We start from the raw sequence: 22889 nt of genomic DNA, 5'->3' as shown, positions 1-22889 counted from the left end.
TTATTTTATCCTTGGATTAATCATTATTTATTGCTATAAGCAAAAACTCTTCTATGTTTGAAGCAATCAAGTAAACAAAATATTCTTAGTAAATCTCTCTGTTAAGAGTTCATAGATTTGCTATTTAAATTTAAGAGATTTTTTTCTCAATCAAATAAGAAAAATTACTACAGGAAATATAATCTGTAAAAGATAGGTCAATATATGCAAACTACAAATATTACCAATTTTCCTTCTCAGAGAGAAAACTGGCAATTATTATTTTAAAATGTTTCTTATTAGTCTACATCAGTGTGCTAATTTGAAAAAATTATAGATTGTATTTGAGTTGGTATCAGTTTCTTAAGTTCCTACAAATAAGGTAATAATTTAACCAGGTACCATATAGCATATGTAAAAACAAAATATTTTACCTTTAGAGGTCTGCACACACCTTCAGTGATATGCCCAACAACTTCTTGAATATTTTCTTCAATACCTAAAATTAATTACTACATAATTAATATTTGTTTCCATATTATACCTTGCTTCATATAAGTTCAAAAAACAAATAATATATAATACATATAATTAATGGCACTAATAACTTTTAAAATAACCATAACAGGGCCCAGCGTGGTGGCTCACGCGTGTAATCCCAGCACTTTGGGAGGCCGAGTTGGGTGGATCACAAGATCAGGAGATCGAGACCATGCTGGCTAACACGGTGAAACCCCGTCTCTACCACAAATACAAAAAAGTAGCCAGGCGTGGTGGTGGGCGCCTGTAGTCCCAGCTACTCGGGAGGCTGAGGCAGGAGAATGGTGTGAACCTGGGAGGCAGAGCTCACAGTGAGCCGAGCTCGCGCCACTGTACTCCAGCCTGGGCGACAGAGTGAGACTCCGTCTCAAAAAAAAAAAAAAATTAACCATAACAATATTTTGGTAAGTTTGTTATCTCTTGGGACATTACTAATTGTGTTAACATATTACTAATTGTGATAATACCTAATATGCGTCTAGAAAGCCTTAATTCATTTGATTTTGAGTTAATAAAATGAGTATTTCTTTGTGAAAAATATTATAAGACAGAGGAAAAAAAAGTCTGAAATGTATTCATTGAATGAAGTGATGCCAAGATGTATTAGCATTTATTTTACAAACATCTTGTTCCAGGCAGTACTGCTTAGCACATACACTGAGGGTATAAAGTTGAAAAATACACCTTGAAATCTTACAGAAAAACTAGTATTTTCCGAACACCAACTATTTATCGAGCTCTGTACTGGGTATTTGACATTTACTGCTTGTAACCACCTTCATTTTTACAGATGGAAAAACTGAGGCCCAGAAGATTGAAGTCATTCCTATAGAATAACCTACTTCATCTAACTACAATCTATTTTCTTCCTTAACACTGCCTTATATATACTTTTCTAAAACATCTTTAAGGAAACACATTTATTTAAACGGGGTAATGAGAATAATAACAGAAAGAGAACCTAACAATGCACACTTTGTGCCAATCTAACATATGCTGAGTCTAATCTTGATACTGAAGAGTTAGAATCTATGAGGTTAGTATTACCACCATAACACTGACTCATCTTGCAGATAATGTGAACCACAGAGGCGTGTGGCTGAGCTACGTAAAACAGTCAAGTGATACCAAGCCACAGTGTCTCTCTTAACTTCCTATCAAAAATAGAACATTTTAAAATCATACATACACTAAACCCTCAAACTCTAAAACAGGCCTCCTTAGGTAATCACAACTAAGAAGATTGGGGATTCTGTAAACAAGACATCAGCAACTCTCAACTACAGTTATTTTTCTTCCTTGACATCAAGACAAAAATTTTAAGTACATTGTATATATGGTGATGTAGTTGAGTGTTTGTCCCCTCTAAATTCATGTTGAAATGTAATCCCCAATGTTGGAGGTGGAGCCTGGTGGGAGATGTTTGGGTTATGGGAGTGGATCTCTTATGAATGGCTTGGTGCTATCCTCACAATAGTCAGTGTTGCTTAAAAGTGTGTGGCACCTCCCATCTCTCTGTCTTGCTCCCTCAATCACCATGTGACATGCTGGTTCTTCCCCTTTCACCTTCCACCATGACTCTATGCTTCCTGAGGCCTTCACCAGAAGCAGATGTGGGCATCATGCTTCCTCTACTGCCTCTAGAACCGTGAGTCAAGTTAAACCTCTTTATAGATTACCAAGCTTCAGGTATTCCTTTGTAGCAATGCAGAAACATACTAACAAATATGATAATTGGTTTTAAAATTTTAAAACAGTGTCATGAGAATGAAAAAAGAGGCTGGGTAGCAGAAATGAAAGAATTAGTAGCTTCAAGACCTTAAACAAGTCACTCAGCCTGTTTACACACAGATAAAACTAAGATAATACCACCTTGTACCTTTAATGCGTCATGTAGAGGATTTGAGATAATGTATGCTAGATATTCCAGAAATTTCTTAAAAGTGCCACAGAGGAGTCTAGGTTTGATATGAAAGGTCATTAGGGTTCACTATAAAACCGAACAGTTGAGTGACAGGACAAAGGTGATGGAAGAGAAAGTCTATTAGCAGAATGAGAGAGAAACCAGAGAAGAGAAAGACTAATCAGGACACTTATTGTACCATCAAGGTGTTTATCTAAGTGAAGAAGATGGCAACAAGAGTAGAAACAGAGATGCTTGGGTTATTTTCAGGATGTAGGCATTAGCAATATAATCGGTGGACCCACCTTGTGTAGTTACATGCTTTAAGAGAGCTTCAAGGTGTTCCTTTTCAGAAGCAGTAGCTTGATGGAGCCAAGCCAACATATCTCCCACATACCTAATGAAAACTAAATGTTAATGAAGATTTCCTTTGGAAAAACATCCACTCCTCTTCTGCTGTCTGATTACTATACCTCAATGGGTCATGAGAGTGCATTTCAATTGGTCTAGGTGTACCTCCGGGGCCCCCTCTTGTGAGCGCATCAATAAATCCACGAACAACTGTACTTCTTCTGGCTGTTCCAAATTCATCTAAGGTATATCTAGAAGAAACAAGTTGTACAAAAAATGGTTGGGGTTCTTTGTCTCTAGTGGCTATATCAGATTTTCATGCAATTTCTGAGACAAGCAAGTACTTAAAGCTCTTTTAGGCATTCGGTCAAGCAACACTGCTTTCAAACAAGAAAAAAATATTTAAGAGATAACTTTGGCGCATTGAAAATTCAGTCAAAAAGTAAAAACTTTTAACCCTCCTAAGAAACAATGCTGGGATATGGGACTAAAGCAGAGGCAGCAGTAATAAGGGATAAAGCAATGGACTTAGTAAAAGTAGGAAAATCAAGCCAAGGTGGGAAGACTTAACTTTTTAGGTTTCAGTATATTCAGTATATTAGGTTTCAGTATATTTCAGTATATATATTTATAGTCTAAAACGATGCTCTACTGTTTTACATAAAGCCATAAGAGTTCTCAAAAGCTGATTATAATTAGAACTCTGCAATCCAAGGCTGGGTGTGGTGATTCACACCTGCAATTCCACCACTTTGGGAGGCCGAGGAAGGTGGGCACTTGAGCCCAGGAGTTAGAGATCAGCCTGGTCAAAATAATGAGACCCTTTCTCATTATTAAAAAAAAAAAAAAAAAATAGCCAGGCATGGTGGTGCATGTCTATAGTCCCAGCTACTCGGGAGGCTGAGTTAGGTGGATCCCTTGAGCCTGTGAGGTTCAGGCTACAGTTAGCAGTGACTGCTCCACTATACTCCAGCCTAAGCCACAGAGCAAGACCCTGTCTCAGAAAAAAATAAAAGAATTCGCAGTCCAAAAATTGAGGTTTTCTCTTCTACATTAAAAAGTCGTCTTTATACATACTATCACAATTTATCACCAAAATTTGCTCTAAAAATTGCTATCCATTTTTAAAAGCTTATTTTGACTCCAATATTAGACATAATAGATGTTCCTTAAATTTACTGACCAATCACATATACAAGCAAATACCTTTTTAAAAAACATGTATTAAGAAGTCACCTATTATAATTGAAAAGGCATGGAAAGGCTTTCTAAGGTGAAGGAACTGGTAGGGAAGGAAAGCTTTTAACTGGGGAACAGGACGATTTGGGATTCAATTTATAAAAAGGGCCTGGAGCTCTCTGTAGTACCCATTTCTTTGACTTGACTCAGTCTTGTTTCCCATTATTGCCACCATTCCTGACATCCATCCCTCAATTGAAAGTTCTTTCCATTTTAAAAGTATAAAGAAAAACACAATCTATTTTAGCAGTCTGATGTCAGCAGATTCTAGACTAACTTGTAAACCTCTAAACAGTATTCTACCATACCAAATTTTAAGAATTATGTCGATAACCTATTACCAAAACTTCCCAAGATACCCAAAATAATTAATATCTTAGGCTACATAGCTTTCTTTCATATGCTGTCAATTGGATGAAAAATCCACATTTCGGTAAACATGTGAAAGATGGTTTACTTCCAAATAAAAGAGAAAGCCTGTAGAACTGGCAAATGGCTATAAATATTTAGGAATATGAACCTTTTTTGAGGACTGTTTACTATTAACTAGACTATGGTTCTTTGTGTGTTTGTTTTCCATTAAAAAGAAATGGTTTTGAGATTCCCTGTGGTGACATACTAGTACAGAAAAGGGAAAGTGTAATATCCAGCTAAGTTTTGCTAAATTGCATAATTGCCTTGCATTTACTCTCTATTTTTTAAACAAATTAGAACCAAAATGCTCATTGCTATTTTTTCCCTCATGCTCTTAAATTATAAATCCATTTAGTGTGAAGAATGCCTTCTTTTAAATGATCACCTGATTCTCTGAAATATGACTGCTTATCACAGCACAAAATTCACAATTGTTTAACTTTTTAAGTATATAAAGCTAATCCTCATTCCCAAGACCCTATTAACCACAGTAAAAATAAACAGCAAAATTTGTTTCTAGGACTGTCCACTGGGACCACAGTTGTAACAGAATCCAGTGAATCTACTGGTATCTTAAATAGGGGGTAAATTACCAAGCCTGGCAAACACTGGAATTTCATCTGTTTAATACTATAAAATATCAATAAACATTAATATTAATGTCAATCCTCCTATAGAACAAATATAATTTAAAGCAAAAACAGCATAAGCCATATGAACCTTCAATATCTTTAGACATGAAACATCCTGGGAAGGCCCAGAGACAGAAGAAAAATTCTTTCACCAAAATCAGACATTCTTCCAACAATAATCAAAATTCAAAATGGAGCTTTTTCAGGGTGAATGTTCAAATTATGTACATATTCTCAAATACCCCTAGTTAAAATTAAGTCTCATTTTAAAAATCGTGTTTTAGCTACCGTCAAAGAAATTCTGGTCAAAAAACAAATTAAAAGGTGAAAATTTTTAATCAAAAAGCAAATTAAAAGATAATAGTATAGAAGTGCCTCTTTGAAACACAACAAATACATAAAGAAGGAAGAAAAATCAGCATTGTACATATTACTATATTTTAAAATAACATATTCTAAAGGCTTACGAAAGGAAAGAAATTATCAAAATTTCTCACTTCCATTTATAATTATACATGATTTATTATTAAAAGTCAATAATGCATTAGCATTCCAGTTATATACTACATAAGAAACACTGAGTAATGGCAACTTTCCCCAGGGATTTCAATAATTGACATTTTTCTTGCCTATAATACTTACGTTATTTGAGACGTAATAATGGACAGTGAAGCTTTTAGACATTACTTACTAAGTTCATATAGTGCCATCTGGTGGTTAGCATGACACATTATTAAGTTTTCCCTAAATGTAAGGAAACTACCACTTTGAAAATAATTACTTAATGAAAGGCCAATTTCCTCTTTTTTAGCATTTATCTTGTTCTAATCATCTGGTCTTAAAAACTTACTCCCCCACTCAACTTCTAAATGTCTCTTAAAATCTTCCGAATTGCCATTACTGCCCCTGCTTCTTAGCATATGCCCTTCGCAGATAAACCTTCTCTGCCTCTCCATCATAGTTCCATTCTTTATTTTTCAAGCTTTTTCTCTGATTGCCACGTAGCCCTCAAATACACCCCTCCTTAGCTGACAGCTTTCTAGTCACCTCCTCTCAAATTAAAATAATATCCAAACATCACACTACGTGCCTCAAGTGAACAATGTAACTTAATCTTCACATCAACCCTGTAAAATAGGCACTATTATTATCTTCATTTTACAGCGAAGGAAACTGAAGTTTATAAAGGTGTAAGGACTTCTCCAAGAAATCTGACTCAAGAGCCCACCTTATAAGCCATTTAATATTGCTCCTTTCCAAGTTTTGATAAAGAACTATAATTCAGTAAAAATGTATTTGCATGGCAGAAGTCAGCTGTTGTTTTCAGGTGCCCAAAACACACAAAGGCTTTTTTTTTTTTTTTAAAGATTAACCTTGTGAATAAATATTAATCTGCAGACAATGCAACAGTTGTTAAAATCAAACACCAAATGTTTTAAGTGCTAAAAGACTCATATCAATGCCAATACGTTAAAGTGAAAAAGTTGAGAAAGAAATTTCAAAGAACTGCTAAGCTGCTGATCAATGGTAAACATTAACTTATCATATTATATGCACAACATTCAGGGCTATTACAAATCCAGCTGTTGCTCCTAATTCAATAGCCAGGGCAAGCTTTTGCAATTAATTTCCCAAAGGTGCATGTTCTCTCAATGTATATCTTTGCATTACTGTTCCCTCAACCTGGAAACTGTTCTTCCTTTACTTCTAGGAAAATGCCTATTCAGCCTTCAGAACTCACTTTATACCTAATTCCATAGGAAACTTTCACTGACGTTCACTCTTTCCCCTACCTCAGAATACTTGAGCCACACAGCATCTGGGACATGACTTGTAGACTAGCAATTAGTATATTCAATTAAAATGCATTTGTTTATCTCCAGTTCCATAAAATAAAGCAGTCTGAGGGCAGTGCTTTACTGAAGCTGTGTTTCTAGAATGTGAAATGGTGCTTAACACAGAGTACTCAGTAAGTAGCTCTGGGGTGTTATTCTTTTACACAGTTGGTCAGCATTTGTGTTCTGTGACCTTATGAGAGTATAAGTAGTGTTCCAATCAGAAAGTAATGGGAAGGTCCTCTAAAAATAGTATAAGCAGAAACTGAAAGGGATGAGTCACAGCAGGATGTACTACCTTGGTAAGAGTCCCCTGGTTTCCTATTTTCAGAATTAGTAATATCATCAACCCCTACATCTACCTAAAGCTTATGCTCATACTACTCTAGGCATTAAAGAAAGTATTTACTTTTTATTTTATAAAAATTAAGTGAATAAAATTAAAATATAAAATAGTAAAACACATATCAACAAATATAAAATGCATTAAATTCTTATCCAAAGCATTACCACATAGCTCTTGTTTGGCGTCAATTAGGAGATCAAAGACCTGGGCCCTCTCTTCCTAAATCCTATTAATAGAACCTTGATATTAAATATTCTTTTTTTCATCTCTGCATAACCATATTTCTCAGTCCTGGTATGACTTCAGTCTCTGTAGGGAAGGATTCATATAGGAGTTTTAGTTACTTACAATTCTAAGGGAGTTAATGAGATGACAGGGGAAAAGTCACTGAACCTCTATATAAATAAGAGGTAGTCTAGATACAGAGACACTTTGGTTTCTCTTTCCATATTGTATTCTATAGTATGTAAAATTCAAATAAGCTGATATCCCGTGAAACAAATTCAAGTTAAGGTGAATAGTATTGTTGTAAATTATTACAAATATTACTCAAACTATTATATATGCTTTTGATTAATACTGATATATAAAGTAAATTATCAAAAGAAAAGTAGGCATTCTTTTTTAATTAAGAAAAAGTCACCAACTTATATAAGACAGGTCTGTCCTGCAGGGCTTCCATTGCCTGTGTCAATACTGGAGATATGTCACATGATTCTTGTGTCAATGTTCTGCATTCACCTGAAATATAATTAACATTATAACTTTTGTTAAATTCAGCTTAGATGTTTATTATGTCTGTTGCATTCCAGGAGTCTAAATTCTATGGCAAACACTCCATAAAAAAATTCCTCAGAAAAACCTAGATATACCAATCAAAAACTAATTTATACTGTCAACCAAACTAAAAAGTTAAGCTTAAATAGTTATATAACTTTAAATGACCACATATGCTATCAGATATACCCCAAAGCTGTATTTTATTATTATAAAAAACTAGAGTTCTGAAAAAACCAACCAATGGACAAGTATTTCCTAATAACTGCCATATACATGACAGTATTAGGGAGGCAGGCAGGAGCACTAAAAATATATTATCAGTTCCTTCCCTGAGAAGCAATCTTTAAGCAATTCGCTAAAATTGTTAATGTGGTTAACCAATATATAGTGATACAATTATAATTTCAAAAGAGTTTGAATTTTAAACTCTTAAAAATCTCTACACCAACTTTTCTTTATTGTTCTAATTTTATCTATAACATGCTCACAAGTGCCTAGTACATTCAAATTTAGAACTTCTCAGAAATTCCCAACCTTTGGTACACAAGGACTTCACACTGGCAGTATACTTTCTAGCATGCACTGACTGAAAACAAAATATGCACAGAGAATTGAAGACATCTTAAAATGTCTTCATAGTCTCCACAAGATAGAGGCCCACAGTTGGGAGCCACTGTGTAAGATGTTGTGGAAACACAAAGAAATTTCAGTCAATGTCCGTGACTTTGAGAAAGTAGAAAACTAGTGAGATAAGACATATATGAAAAAAATACAATGAGATGCAACGAGAGAAAGGCAGACAACACTCCAGATGGAAGCAAACAATGTAAAGGAGATAGGTAGAAAAACAAACAGGTTTTAGAGATAAAGACTTAACCAACCAGACCAGAGAATTCCATTTGCAGAGCATAGTACAGGAGTAGCTGGTTAACTAAATTTAATTCCAACCCCTTCCAACAGCTGGTTGGTAACACCTATTAACATATGTGCTCCTGTTCCATGCTTGCTTGTTTTAAATATCTTCTCTGGTTTTAATAGGCTATTTGCAAAATGTCTATTGAAACATTTTCAAACAAAACTAAAGCAAATAAAGTATTCCTGGTAGGCAAAATAATGGCCCTCCAAAGATGTCCACATCCTAATCCCTGGAATCTTTGAATATGTTACCTTACGTGGCAAAAGGGACTTTGTAAATGAAATTAAGGTAGTAGACCTTAAAATGGAGAGATTTTCTCAGATTACCCAAGTGGGTCCAAGGTAATCACACAGGCCTCACAACCTAAGTAGCTGGCAGAAAAGTTAGAGATATGAGATGGAAGATGAGGCAGGAGAGAATCAACATGAGAAAATGACTTGACCTGACATTGCTGGCTGGCTTGAAGATGGAGGAAGGGGCCGCAAGCCAAAGAATGCGGGCAGCCTCTAGAAACTGGGAAAAACCCTCAGTGACAGCCAGCAAGGAAACACAGACCTCAGTCCTACAAACACAAGGAACTGAATTCTGCCAACTAACTGAATGAGCAAGGAAACAGATTATCCCTTAGAGCATACAGAAACAAATGCAGCAGGTCTACCAACATTCAGATATTAGCATAGTGAGAACCACGTCTGATTTCTGACCTACAGAGGAGTAAGGCAATAAATATGTGTTGTTTTAAGCCATTAAGTTTGTAATAATTTGCTACAGCAACAGCAGAAAATCAATTTACCACTTACAACTTTACAGTTATGTAAACAACAAGAGACACCTAATCTGCTTTAAGATAATCTAGGGCAGAAACTGTCTTCATGTTTTTATTCTCATACTTAATCAAGCATACTGCTTGGCCGATAGCAGGTGCTCATGATACAAACACAAAAACAGTGTGTTCAAACGTGAAGTTTGTTTTTCTGTTTTTTAAATATTTTAAAATATTTAAAATATTTTTGATTACTAGATCAAAATGCATCAAAGACCAAGTAAAAATTTAAAAATCAAATACAATTACTATTTTTATTTAAAAAAATTTTTTGACTACTAAAATCAAAATATATCAAAGACCAAGTAAAATTTTAAAAAACAACTACAAATGTTCATGAATGTAGACAACATAAAATAAATCACTTACTTTGAGCCCATCGGTAAAGTCTTTCATAAGCCGTTTCTTGAAGTAAGGCCATCTGTTCCATAATTTCTAAACTAAAAAAAATTAAAGATTTATTATAATTTAAATCTTAGTCAACAGCTACATCTAAGCACCTAATTATTTTGTTTGCATATTACATGTTACAGCATATTAACTTTTTATCATTTTATGGAATGATTTTTCAATAATTTTCTACAATTAAGTAAATGTCACATTTTAACCATCACTTACTTATCAACTGCTGTTTTAGCCTAAACCTGTCAGGGTATAACTTCACTATTCTCTAAAGATAAATAAAGATTAAACTTCTATTTCACAAAATGCTATATAGTTTCACAAACAATCTAGAATATCTTTAAAATTTTGGAAACATAAGCAGCAATGCAATTAGTTCAACGAGCAGTTACTCACCCTGCCGTTTGTTGATTTGTACGCAAGAGAACTTTGACATCATTATGAATCTGTTTTACTCTTCCAAGTGCCTTGAAAAACTCCTTTAAAATTAAGAATGTGACTTTATGTCCATGCTTCAGGCAAAATTACATTATTTAAAACTGAAAGGTCATTGCCAAGGGCAAACAAACTCTTTCACCTATTTTAACGAAGACTTCCTATACTGATCTCAACTTTCTCTAAGTTTTCATAGATGATGTAACTGGTATTTATTCACATCTTCCTACTACGTGCCAAATAGTGTTGACAGTTGCCAGGAATACAAAATTTATAAAGAGAAAAATCCCTGTCCTCAAGAAGTGTACATAGTCTAGTGAGAAATGCAAAACTAAAAATTAGTAAATTAAAAAAAAACATACTGTGTATTACACATCTTATTACTTAAGCCTGGCATTCTTATTGCTGAAGATGATGTTTTATATCTCTGTTGTATACTCATTCTTGCTCCCTCGTCCAAGAGTAGAATGCAAAGTTAAATATATAGGAGGTGACAGATGCCAAACTGTTGACTGATATTTAAATGTACTGGAGGCTTAGGTTTCAGAGTGCCACAAATAGTGTTCCACTCATGAAAAATAATGGATATGTTATTTTTCTTTGATGAATAAAGCTTAAAATACTACTAATAATAATCTTCCTTTTCTAATTTCTACCAAGGGGAGAAAAAAATGATATATCAAATATTTCAAAAGCACAAAGTTCCTCAAAACATGAGGACAGTACATACTAATACATAATATCTCTATTAATTATCTCACCTATTTACCTCTCTACACCCAAATGACCAGTTCCATTTTAGCCAAGCCAGTAAAAGTGATACCTACTCAGAGACACTCAGTGAGAACCCTTCCCCACCTCAAGAGCCCTTCTTGCCCTCTGAGCCCACAATGATGACGACAGGCTTAAGTTTACAGTTCTTCCCAGCTAGAAGACCAAAAGATTCCTTTTTGGAAAAATTATTAATGTCTTCAAGAAAAAAAAAAGAAATGAAACTTTTTCTTGTTATTTAACATTTCGAGAGGTTTTATAATACTTCAGCCAGTTTGGAAAGAATGAAATAGCTTAAAAAATTAATTAGATGAAAAAATAAGCGATTTCTAACCCAAGGAAAGACACAAAGTTATAAAAGAAAGAACATTCAATTACTGTAATGTCACTGTAATGAAAATAAAAAATGTGTGGTAGATACTACAGCTCAGACCTGTAGTCCCAGAACTTTGGAAGGACAAGGTAGGCAGATCGCTTGAGTTAAGGAGTTTAAGACCAGGCTGGGCAACACAGTGGGCCCTATCTCTACTAAAAATTAAAATTAAAAACATCAGCCAGGAGTGGTGGTGCATGCCTGTCATCCTAGCTACCTGGGAGGCTGAGGTGGGAGGATCACTTGAGCCTGGGAGGTTGAGGCTGCAATGAGCTGTGTTCGTGCTACTGCACTCTAGGCTGGGTGACAGAGCGAGACCCTATCTCAAAGAAAAAGAAAAAGAAAATAGAAAATGTGGTCTAACTGTACTATGATGTATGAAGGAGATAAAGAGAACATATGTGTGTACTATCTGTGTTGGGGGAGGAGACAGAGTGGGTAAAAGGCTAAATCCTCACATTTCACAATAGAGAATCAATAGAAAACAGTTAACATAGATAATCAAAGCATATTCTTTTTAGCTATAGATCTGGAATATAGAATTTACAAAAGAAACAATTAATAACATTGAAAATGGTTGGCAAAAGACCTAAAGGTGGGGAAGAGTAAAATAGGTGACATAGATTTTCTTTCTATAAGCTTTATTGACTCTGACTTTTTAAAAAGTACATGTATTACTTTGAAAAATATAATTAAAATACACATCTTAAATTTCCAAACATAAAAATATTCTCAGATGAAACTTTTTAAAATGGGAAAATAAAGCTTCAAAAATGCAGTTTCTCTCTAATATCTGTAACTACTAAACTTTAAATGATTAAAAAGTCAGGATACCTCAGTAATGGGTCCTTCTCTTGTACCTCGGAGAAGACTCATTTCATCAGAAGTCAGTTGGAACTTGGATAAGAAGGCATCTGCGACTTGTGCTCTTATCTCTAATTTTTGGCTGTAATTTTCAAAACAAGCAATAAAAGTCAAGCATCTTATTCAGTTGCATAGCTTTAAAACAGATTATATCTCAGACAACTTTTTAAAACAAAGATGAAAAATTCTCAACCTTTTCAAAAAGTCTTGTTTCTGCCTCAAATATAATTTTATCAGACATGTAGGTGATAAAATTAGCTAATATTATTCTATTTCAGATACTTGCACACAATAAATGGAGTTGATCATTATGCAAAAGAAAAAATAAGTCCATGCATGGTCCCTGCATTACAAATTTGCAGCCACTTACAGGTACTTAAATAGTTCACCTTGCAGTTTGCTAGATTGCTTTTATAAGGGAGAAATACGTACCTGTTTTCAACCAATTTCTCTTCAGTCACTAAAACAATTCCGAGCCTTTTACGTTTTCACATGAAGTACATATCAAAAATCAAATTTATTAGTTTATTTTATGTTAGAGAAGATAAGAACTCCTTTATTAATTCTCCATAAATTGCTAGTCACTTATCCACTTTTCTCTTCCCCACTTTTTCTACAAAATATAGTAATAAAAACAACCTTTTAAATTATATTATCTGAATGCAACCTATCTAAACTAGCTGACAGAAAAAGGCACACTCAAGGACCTATGGGACTGAGTAGAATCAATACCCACAGGCAAGTTAGGAACACAAATTACTTGAACAGAAACTCAACATTCCTGGTTTCTGTATCTCAGAACTGAAAATACATACATAAAGTTATAAAAGTATTTCACTAGCAATATTCAGAGAATAGTAATATTCCACAATTAAACAAATTTCAAATAAAAATGAACAAAGATAAACACTATTTGTATAGATGATACAATGCATCTGCCATCTCTGTTTTATTTGCACCTTTGAGGTGGGAGGTTTTAAATTCAAAGTTGATTGCTAATGCTCCTACTGAATAAAGAAACTTACAAGGAAAAATCCTCCAGGTGGCAGCAAAGATCTGTTTATTTCAAATGAGAAATCACCTAATTGAGTCTACACAGATTTAAATGTCATGTTCTTAATCATCTTATTACTGATGCCTGAACGTTATCTTAATATTTATTTTATTTTTGCTTGGTTGCTTTGTTGCCTGTGCTTTTGAAGTCTTATTCAAAAAATCCTTGCCCAGTCCAATTTCATGAAACAATTCTCCTACTTTTTTTTTTTTCTGGTAGTTATATAATTTGGGGTCATATAATTTACTCTTTAATCCATTTAGAGTTTGTTTTTATATATGGTGAGAGATAAGGGTCTAGTTTCATTCTTCTGTGTGTAGCTACCTAGTTTTTCCAACACCACTTACTAAAGACACTGTCTTTTACCCAATGTGTGTTTTTGGTGCCTTTGTTGAAAATCAGTTGGCTGTAAATGCATGAATTTATTTCCGGGTTCTCTAGTCTGTTCCATTGGTCTATGTGTTTTGACACCAGAACCATGCTGTTTTGTAGTATATTTTGAAGTCAGGTACTATATAATGCCTCCAGCTTTCTTCTTTTTGCTTTGACTATCCAGGTTGTTTTGCATTTCCATATGAATTTTAAGATTTTTTTCTATTTCTGTGAAGAATGTCACTAATATTTTAAAAGTAATTGCATAGAATCTGTAGATTGATTAGGGTACTATGGACATTTTAACAACATTAATTCTTCTAATTCATGGACACAGGATTATCTGCCCATTTATTTGTGTCCTTTTCAATTTCTTTCATCACTGTCTTATAATTTTCATGGTAGAGATCTTTCACCCCCTAAGTTTATTCCTAGGTATTTTATCATTTTTTGTAGTTATTATAAATGGAATTGCTTTCTTCATTTCTTTTTCAGATAATCTGCTGTTCATGTATGAAAACACTACTGATTTTTGTATGTCAATAATGTCTTCTGCAACTTTACTAAATTCATTTAATATTTACACAATTCTACCATTTTTTGGTGGAGTCTTTAGGATTTTAAATATATGAAACAACCTACAGAATGGGAAGTACTTGCAAACTATGCATCTGGCAAGAAGCTACTATCTAGAATATATAAGAAACTCAAACATCTCAATAACAACAAAAAAATCTGATTTAAAAATGGGCAAAAGACCTAAATAAACATTCTCAAAAGAAGATACACAATTGGCAATAGTTATATGAAAAAAATCTCAACATCACTAATCACCAGGGAAATGCAAATCAAAACCACAGTATCACCTCTCCTCAATTAGAAAGGCTATTACCAGAAAGACAAAAAACAACAAATGCTGGCAAAAATGTAGAGAAAAAAAGAAATCTTATACACTGTTGGTGGGAATATAAATCAGTACAGCCATTACGGAAAACAGTGTGGGGTTCCTCAAAAAACTAAAACCTATCATGTGATCCAGCAATACCATTATTGGGTATATATGCAAGGGAATAATATCAGTATGTCGAAGAAACATCTGCACTTCCATGTTACTGCAGTGCTATTCACAATAGCCAAGATATGAAATCAACCTAAATGCCCATGTTCAGAAGAATGGATAAGAAAATGCATGTGTGTGTACACATACAATTGAATACTATTCTGCCATAAAACAAAATGAAATCCTGTCATCTGTGAAAACATGGATGAATCTAGAGGACATCATGTTAAGTGAAGTAAGCCAGGCACAGAAAGACAAACATCACTTGATCTTCCTCATATCATATGTGGAACCTAAAAAAGTTGACTTCATAGAGAGTACAATGATGGTTACCAGAGGTTGGGGAAGATAGTGGGGAGAGGGGGAGAGGAAGAGATTGGTCAACAAGTACAAAGTTACAGTAAGGAAGAGTAAGTTCTACTGTTTTATTACAAACTAGGGTGACTACAGTAAATAATGCAGTGGTATTTCAAGATAGTGAACATTTTGAATATTGTCATAAATAAATGATAAATGTTTTTTATCACTTATTTGATAAATGAAATGATAAATGTTTAAAGTGATAGATATGGTAATTACCTTGAAACATTACATTGTACCCCATAAATATATATAATCATTATGTCAATTATAAATTAAAAATGAATTTTAAAAAGCTTAAAGAGTTACCCTTAACAGGTTTTGTTTTATACTTTTCAAAGTTCCAGTCATTATCATAAAGAATTTAAAGTAATTATAAAATTTTATCAAATTCCTAGGGACTATGCAAATTAACCATGTGAAATAAAATGTTTTGGGGAGCTTTTTTGGATCTATCTTTAGAATCAATTTATTAGGCACAAAGAAAAATTTGTCTCTTTAGTTTATAGTTTCATTTTGTTGTAATCAAAACAAGTGTTACCCACCTTGATCATACCCCTTAATCATTACAATTCATTCCAAATAATGTGGCTGACTGGATTTAAAAATCAATCACGAGATAAAGACTGAAACATAGGCTCTTAATATAGCTACAAAAGAGACGGTGCAAAAATATTTTTATAATGGGCACAATACTAAAACAAGAGTTTGATATATCAAGATGGCAACTTTAATAGTAGTGACAGAATAAATTCTAATGCATTTTTTATTATCATATTACTCTAGTTTTACCACATGTATTCTTTCCAGGTAAATTTTCACAGCCATTCTGACAGGAAGTTATTGTTCAATGGTCCAGTGATTCGGTTTGGGAATATTCACTCATTCAAATAACATTATTGGAGACTTACAATGTATAAGGCCTATGCCAGAGAACAGTGTGACAAAAGGCACTTATGACACAGACCTTGTCCTTACTTTACATCAACATATGGAACTTTTTGAGGGCTTTTAATGTCTAAGTAAAAAGTATATGAGATAAATATTAACATAAAACATATAAAGTATAACTTCCAGAGTATTTAAGATTATGTTTATACAATCACTGTATATTGCATAAATAAGTTAAATAATAATATGTGAAATACATACTACAGAAAAATACATAATAGACAAAACTGAGGTAGATCTATATGTACTAACATAAAATGATCCATAAGGCATTTTACAGATATAAAATTTGCAAGAAAGTATGTATAGGAATCCCCACTTATTTTTAAGAGCCACAATAGTCCCCCCTTATCCTCGGGGGATACAGTCCAAGACCCTCCAGTGGATGCCTGAAACTGCTGATGGTACCAAACCCTACACATACTGTTTTTCAATCTGATAACTGAGACAGCTACTAAGTGACTACTGAGTGGTGGCGTATATAGCATCACACACTAGAAAAAGGGATGATTCAAGTCCCACCAAAGTGGGAGCCAACCACTTGAGATTTCCTCATGCTGCTCAAAATGGTACACAATTTAAAGCTTATAAATTGCTTATTTCTGAAATTTTCCATTTATTACTTTCAGACTGCAGTTGACCATAAGTAATGGAAACCACACAAAGCAAAACCATAGACAAGGTTGGGAACACATACATCAATTTTCAGTATGTCCAGTCATACATCGCCTAAGTATTTAAAATAAACAGACTACTTAATCTTCATGTTCCTTCAAATCATCCCAGAACATGATTTATGAATTTTGTGGTACTTTTCTTTTTCTTGAAAACTTATCTGTGTCGTATCTTAATTCTACCTCTAGGTTCACCTACACCAAATAATTTCAAAATAATTTTTTAAAGGGACATAAGATATAAACCAAAACAAAAAAAAGTAAAGAAATATAAATGGCAAAACAAAATGAGAAACATGTCGATTCATCACTATTCAATGATATGTAAATTAAAATGATTAAATTAAATGAAAAATTAAATTAAAATGATACCGGGGCCTGTCGTGGGGTGGGGGGAGGGATAGCATTAGGAGATATACCCAATGTAAATGACAAGTTAATGGGTGCAGCACACCAACATGGCACATGTATACATATGTAACAAACCTGCACGTTGTGCACACGTACCCTAGAACTTAAAGTATAATAAAAAAATTAAAAATAAAAATAAAAATAAAGTGGTGTGATAATATTTTTCATCTATATTGGCGAAGTTTTTAATGATGATACCTAACGCTCATAAGGATGTAATAAAATAGACACACAATGGAAGTAGAAATTGTTATAACCCTTTTCAAGAAAACTTTAGGCATTGTATTTCAGGACACTTCCAAAAATGATCCTCTTGAAATAAAAAACCGTAGGAAAATGGACATAAAATATTAACTGAAAAAAGTAAAATATTAACAACACACACACCTACTCACTCTGGAAGGAAATATGCCAAAACATTAATTGTGGTTTTGTCTGAGTGGTAGAGTTATATCTGATTTTAATTTTCCTTAAATTGTATACAATAGATTTATATTAACATTATGTCAAAAAAATTTAAGAAAGAAAAGGCAGTTTTTTACACTTAAGAGATTCCTTTTACCTAATTCATATGATGGAAAGATAAGTGAAATAACCTGTTTGACAGGATCTTAAAGAATCTGGTTATCAATTACAATCCTTAAGGAAAAGTATTTCTACAATATTTTTCTTGGTCCTAAAATATAAAAAAAGAAGAAACTTTCCACTTTAAGTTTCTATAAAGTATCAAACTGAAAGTTAAACATTTTTGAAAGACTGGTTAAAACTCAATAGAGATAAAATCCTGTAATGAGGTTGTTCACTTGTCAGCATTGCCAGTATCACGCCATGATTTTAAAACCTGATAAATTTCTAAATTTTTATTAGTATTTTAAAACAAATAGATAAAATAACTTCAATACAAAAATATATTGAAAAATAAAGCACAAATGACAAAAAAGATAAAACTGAGTTACATCAAAATTTAAAATGTTTGTGCTATAAATGATATCACAAAAGTGAAGATAACTCACAGAATGGGAGAAAATAATGTATCTGCTAAAAAACCTATATCCAGAATATATAAAGAACTTTTACAACCAATAAATAAAAACACAAATAACCTAAACAAAAAATGGGTAAAGGACGTAAATAGACATTTCTCCAAAGAAAATATGCAAATACCAATAAGCAATAAAAAGATGCTTGACATCATTAGTCATTAGGAAAAAGCAAATCTAAACCACAATGAGCAGTACTTCACACCCAGTAGCATGGCTATCATCAAAATGACAGATTAAAAACAAAGATATGCAGAAACTGGAATCCTCATATGTTGCTTTTGGAAATGCAAAACTGTGCAGCTTCTTTAGAAAGAGTGTGGCAGTTCCTCAAACAGTTAAACAAAGAGTTACCATACATGACTCAGCAATGCTACCTCTAAATATATACCTAGGAGGAATAAAACACATATGCCCACACAAAAACTTGTAAACAAATATTTATAGCCAGCATTATTTGCAACAGCCAAATAGTGGAAACAACCCAAATGTCTATCAACTAGTGAGCAGGTGAACAAAATGTGGTATAGCCGTACAATGGAATACTATTCAGCCACAAAAAAGTTAAAGTAACATGGATGAATCTTAAAAGTATTTATGCTATGTGGAAAAAGCTAGCCAAAAGGGCCGCATATTGTGTGATCTTATTTGCATGAAAGATTCAGAATAGGCAAATCTAGAGCGGCAGAAAGTGTATTAATGGTTCACTAAGGCTGGATGACTACTAATGGTCACGAGTTTTCTTTCTGGGATGGTGAAAATGTTGTAACTCAGATCATAATGATGGTTGCACAATGCTTTGAATATACTAAAAACCAATAAACTATATACTTTAATTTTATGATATGTGAATTATATCTCAACAAAGATGTTTTTACAATACAAAGGCTCTACCTTTTGAATTACAATTACATGATTATAACTGTACAAAATACAGCTTAAAAGGCATCTAATACATTCTTTCAGCTTGATACTTTCCACTCCTTAATAACATTTAGTTAAGTATATGCACAATTGCTATTACTCTTATAAAGTAAGAGTGTCAAATATTAACAGGCAATGTCAGCAATAACTATTTAAAATGTTAAAGTAACCGTGTAGATATATTCAGTTGATAAGTTTTCTGTATAGAAAGGAGTGGGTGCAAAGAGCATTAATACACTGCCTTTGCTATCTAGTTAAAATAGTCAAAGACCACAATGTCCAGCAATTTTTCAGAAATTATAGGGCAGAAAATAAGTGCTAGAAGAATAATGTGTTGTGGGAGTACAAAGAAGGAACTAATTACTTTTTTTTTCTGGTGACTGAGTAAAGGTTCCTGGCTGAACATGGAAAATAGATAATAAAACTGTAAAGCACAAAGGTGGAATATAATTTCCTATAAGCTGAAGTATTTGTTAAAGAAAGCAAGACTTTCTTTGAAACATATATATGTACTTACATATATACATTCTCAAGGAACATGTACATGCATGTGTGACACACACGATAGCCTGTAATTCTTAAGTTTTGTAAAATATTTTGAAATATATGATGGGCATAAACAACAGGGAACCTTAAGGGACAAACGAGTTTTCAACAAATGAATTTTGGGAAATGGAATTCCAGGTAGAACGAATGAGAATGCAGAAAAAGTCTACCTGGTTGATAAACGCAGTTAAATCAGGAAATAAAAAAGCAATAGCCCCTTTAAATGAAGTGTGACCACAAAAAAAAGGAAGGAAAAAAACAAAACCTCTTTTGTATTGGTGGAGAAAAATGTTAGGGAGAAAAAGTTCTTTTTACTGGTGGGGAAAATTTGATCAGACAAAATTTTCATTAAAAAAAATCCATACCATCTCCAAACCTAATTTTTAAAATACATAAACCAAAGATTATTTCCAAATTTTTCCTCATACTATTTCCCTTAGAGTATGATCCTCATAATCATGAGAAACAGATAAGTCATACTGTGCCTTACCCCCAAATTTTCATTTCCAGTCCAATATGTGTGACTGAAATAAAGTTGTTACAGTTTATCTGAGTCAGGCCCCTGCATGTCACTGGCAATATTTTCTTTTGGATAGTTGCTGCTATGTACAAGTGAGATAGGAAGAAAGAAGAAAAGAGGTGTGATGCTCCCCTGCTTTCCCCTAACCTTTTATTAGGTAATGAAAGAAAATGTGTCATATATGCTTCTGCAGTATATTTTTACATGCAATATAAAACCATTTATGCAAGAAAAAGTTTTATATTTTTATGCCACCAATTTCAAAACCTGAGTTAAAGTAGTTTACAATGCAATTAAAATAAAACTGTTAAAAACCAAAATAGTAAGAAATAAAGGGAAAGGCTGAGAAAGTAAATAATACATCTGAGGAAAGCTATTGCAATTAAGCACAAAATAGCTCTAAGCTTCCTAGTTGCCAGAGCAAAAATAGAAATAAGATGCGTGACATGGATTTCTTTATCCAATAAAAGGGAGGAGTAGAGAGGGGCAACATTCTTTAATGTATGTCATGCAGTGTGTTCAGCAACTTACGTAAATCATTTAGTTATCTCAAAAACCCCATGACATAGATATTTTTCCCTTCCTTCTTTCAGACATAGAAACTTAGGTTAAGGGAAGTTAAGAAATAACTGTATAAAATCAAAAATCTAATAATCTTTTACCCAAGGTTTCGATTAAAGTTCAGGCTTTTGTCTTAAATCCTATATTCTTTCCATTTTAACATACTGAACTTAAAAAAATACACACACACAAACATTCTCCAGAAATTATTTTTCTGAGTCCAGAGAGAAATCTGGCTGGTGGGCCTTTACAAGAGATAATAAAAATATAATAGTGATTTCAGTAGTATTTAAAAAATACAAAGGTATGTTCATGTACACATAGCCTTTCCTGATCATCAATGAAGCCTATCGTCTGGCTACCAATGAAATATTAAAGGGAAATGCTAACCTGCAGTCCTGTGAAGAAAATTCTACATTGAGCTTTATCTATTAGAGCATCTCAGCTGTCCTGATGACTGACTGACTTCTCACTCAGTTGGAAAAACATTCATATCATTTATACATTTGTCTGAATAAGAGTATCATATTATTCAAATAATCCCATAGTATTTCTATTTCTAAAGCTAACTGCTTGTTTAACGAAGTTTCTTGTTAAAAAGATATTTTAAAATGAAAAACCAACTCCGTGTCAGCCCCCAGAGACCTGTTATCATAATTTCTGCCTTGCAACTTTCCTAAAATATATTCACACAAATGTTCACTTGGCACATCTTATCTATAGCTCTTGGGATACTAGAATGTCATGAATTTTCATTTCCCAAAAGCATTATCAGGTCAAAACACTTCCATAGGCTGACTAAAATAATAAACATAAACCTTGCTTAGTTTTGAGAATACATGAACAGAAGCACAATGTTCTAATATTGTCTCCTGTATACATTATTTAGAGTCCCATATTACAAGCTCCAATACAAGGCTTATTTTTCAGTTTTCACTTTATGTTCCTTTCCTAACATTATAGTTGCTTCCCATATTCATTTACTCAAAAATTATTTATTGAATCTGTGAAATACCAGGCACTGCAAATACAAAAAGGAGAATAAGAAATTGTCATTGTTCTCAAGGAGCTCACAGTTTTAGGAGATAAAGAGACAATCAAATCAACAATTAATTGCAAACAACTGTAATACATATTACACTAAAAATGCAAACAAAAAGATTTAACTGAGAACAGGAAATGTTTAAATAGGCTTTGCATACAGGATTACTGATGTGTTATCCTCTTAGTTTTAGTCACAATTTTTAATTAAAGTAACGTTTGTTTTTGTGTTCAGCACTAAGTTAGAGAAAAATTAATGTCAAGGTCTCTAACAGGGCATGTGTTTTTCTAGGACACTTTTCTTTCAAAAGAACTGTTATAAAATGCAATCTAATTTTACGGTGAAGGCACAGGCTTAATTCTGATAAAGAAATTTAACATTGCCTTTCCTCACAGAGCTGACTGCTTTGCAGAGTCAACCATCTCTCACATGGGCTTAGTCTGCAACTTTTCTCACCACTGTCTACCACCAACAGGAGAATATTTGTGGTGACAGAACTGTACTATAGCGTGACTATGGTGGTGCATTCAGGAATCTACAAATGATAAAATGTATAAAAATAAATACACCAATAAGTAAAACTGTAAAATCTGGATAAGACAGGTAGATAGTACCAAGGTCATTATCCTAGTTGTGGTACCATACTATAGTTCTGTAAAATGTTACCTTTGGCAGAAACAAGGTAAAGGCTGCCTTGGATCTCTGTATTATTTCTTACAACTGCATGTGAATCTATAATTATCTCAAAATATAAAGTTTAACATTTAAAAA

General features: G+C 33.2%; 1 protein-coding gene across 4 annotated transcripts in view; it reads right to left on the bottom strand.

Annotated features, from left to right (window-relative positions):
- COG6 (component of oligomeric golgi complex 6) overlaps positions 1-22889 on the bottom strand; it is a 101422-nt gene that overhangs the window by 65347 nt on the left and 13186 nt on the right. For all 4 annotated transcript variants that reach the window (XM_050766117.1, XM_050766122.1, XM_050766118.1 and 1 more), the window contains exons 5-11: positions 12574-12685; positions 10557-10639; positions 10128-10198; positions 7887-7980; positions 2896-3024; positions 2728-2819; positions 414-478 (exon numbers count right to left, since the gene is read on the bottom strand). In XM_050766117.1, coding sequence (XP_050622074.1) covers positions 414-478; positions 2728-2819; positions 2896-3024; positions 7887-7980; positions 10128-10198; positions 10557-10639; positions 12574-12685 — 646 coding nt within the window. The remainder of the gene's footprint in view (positions 1-413; positions 479-2727; positions 2820-2895; positions 3025-7886; positions 7981-10127; positions 10199-10556; positions 10640-12573; positions 12686-22889) is intronic.

This window comes from Macaca thibetana, chromosome 17 (assembly GCF_024542745.1).
Source record: "Macaca thibetana thibetana isolate TM-01 chromosome 17, ASM2454274v1, whole genome shotgun sequence".
NCBI lineage: Eukaryota > Metazoa > Chordata > Mammalia > Primates > Cercopithecidae > Macaca > Macaca thibetana.
The sequence above is the reverse complement of the archived record's forward strand: the minus strand, read 5'-3'. Positions and strand labels throughout refer to the sequence as shown.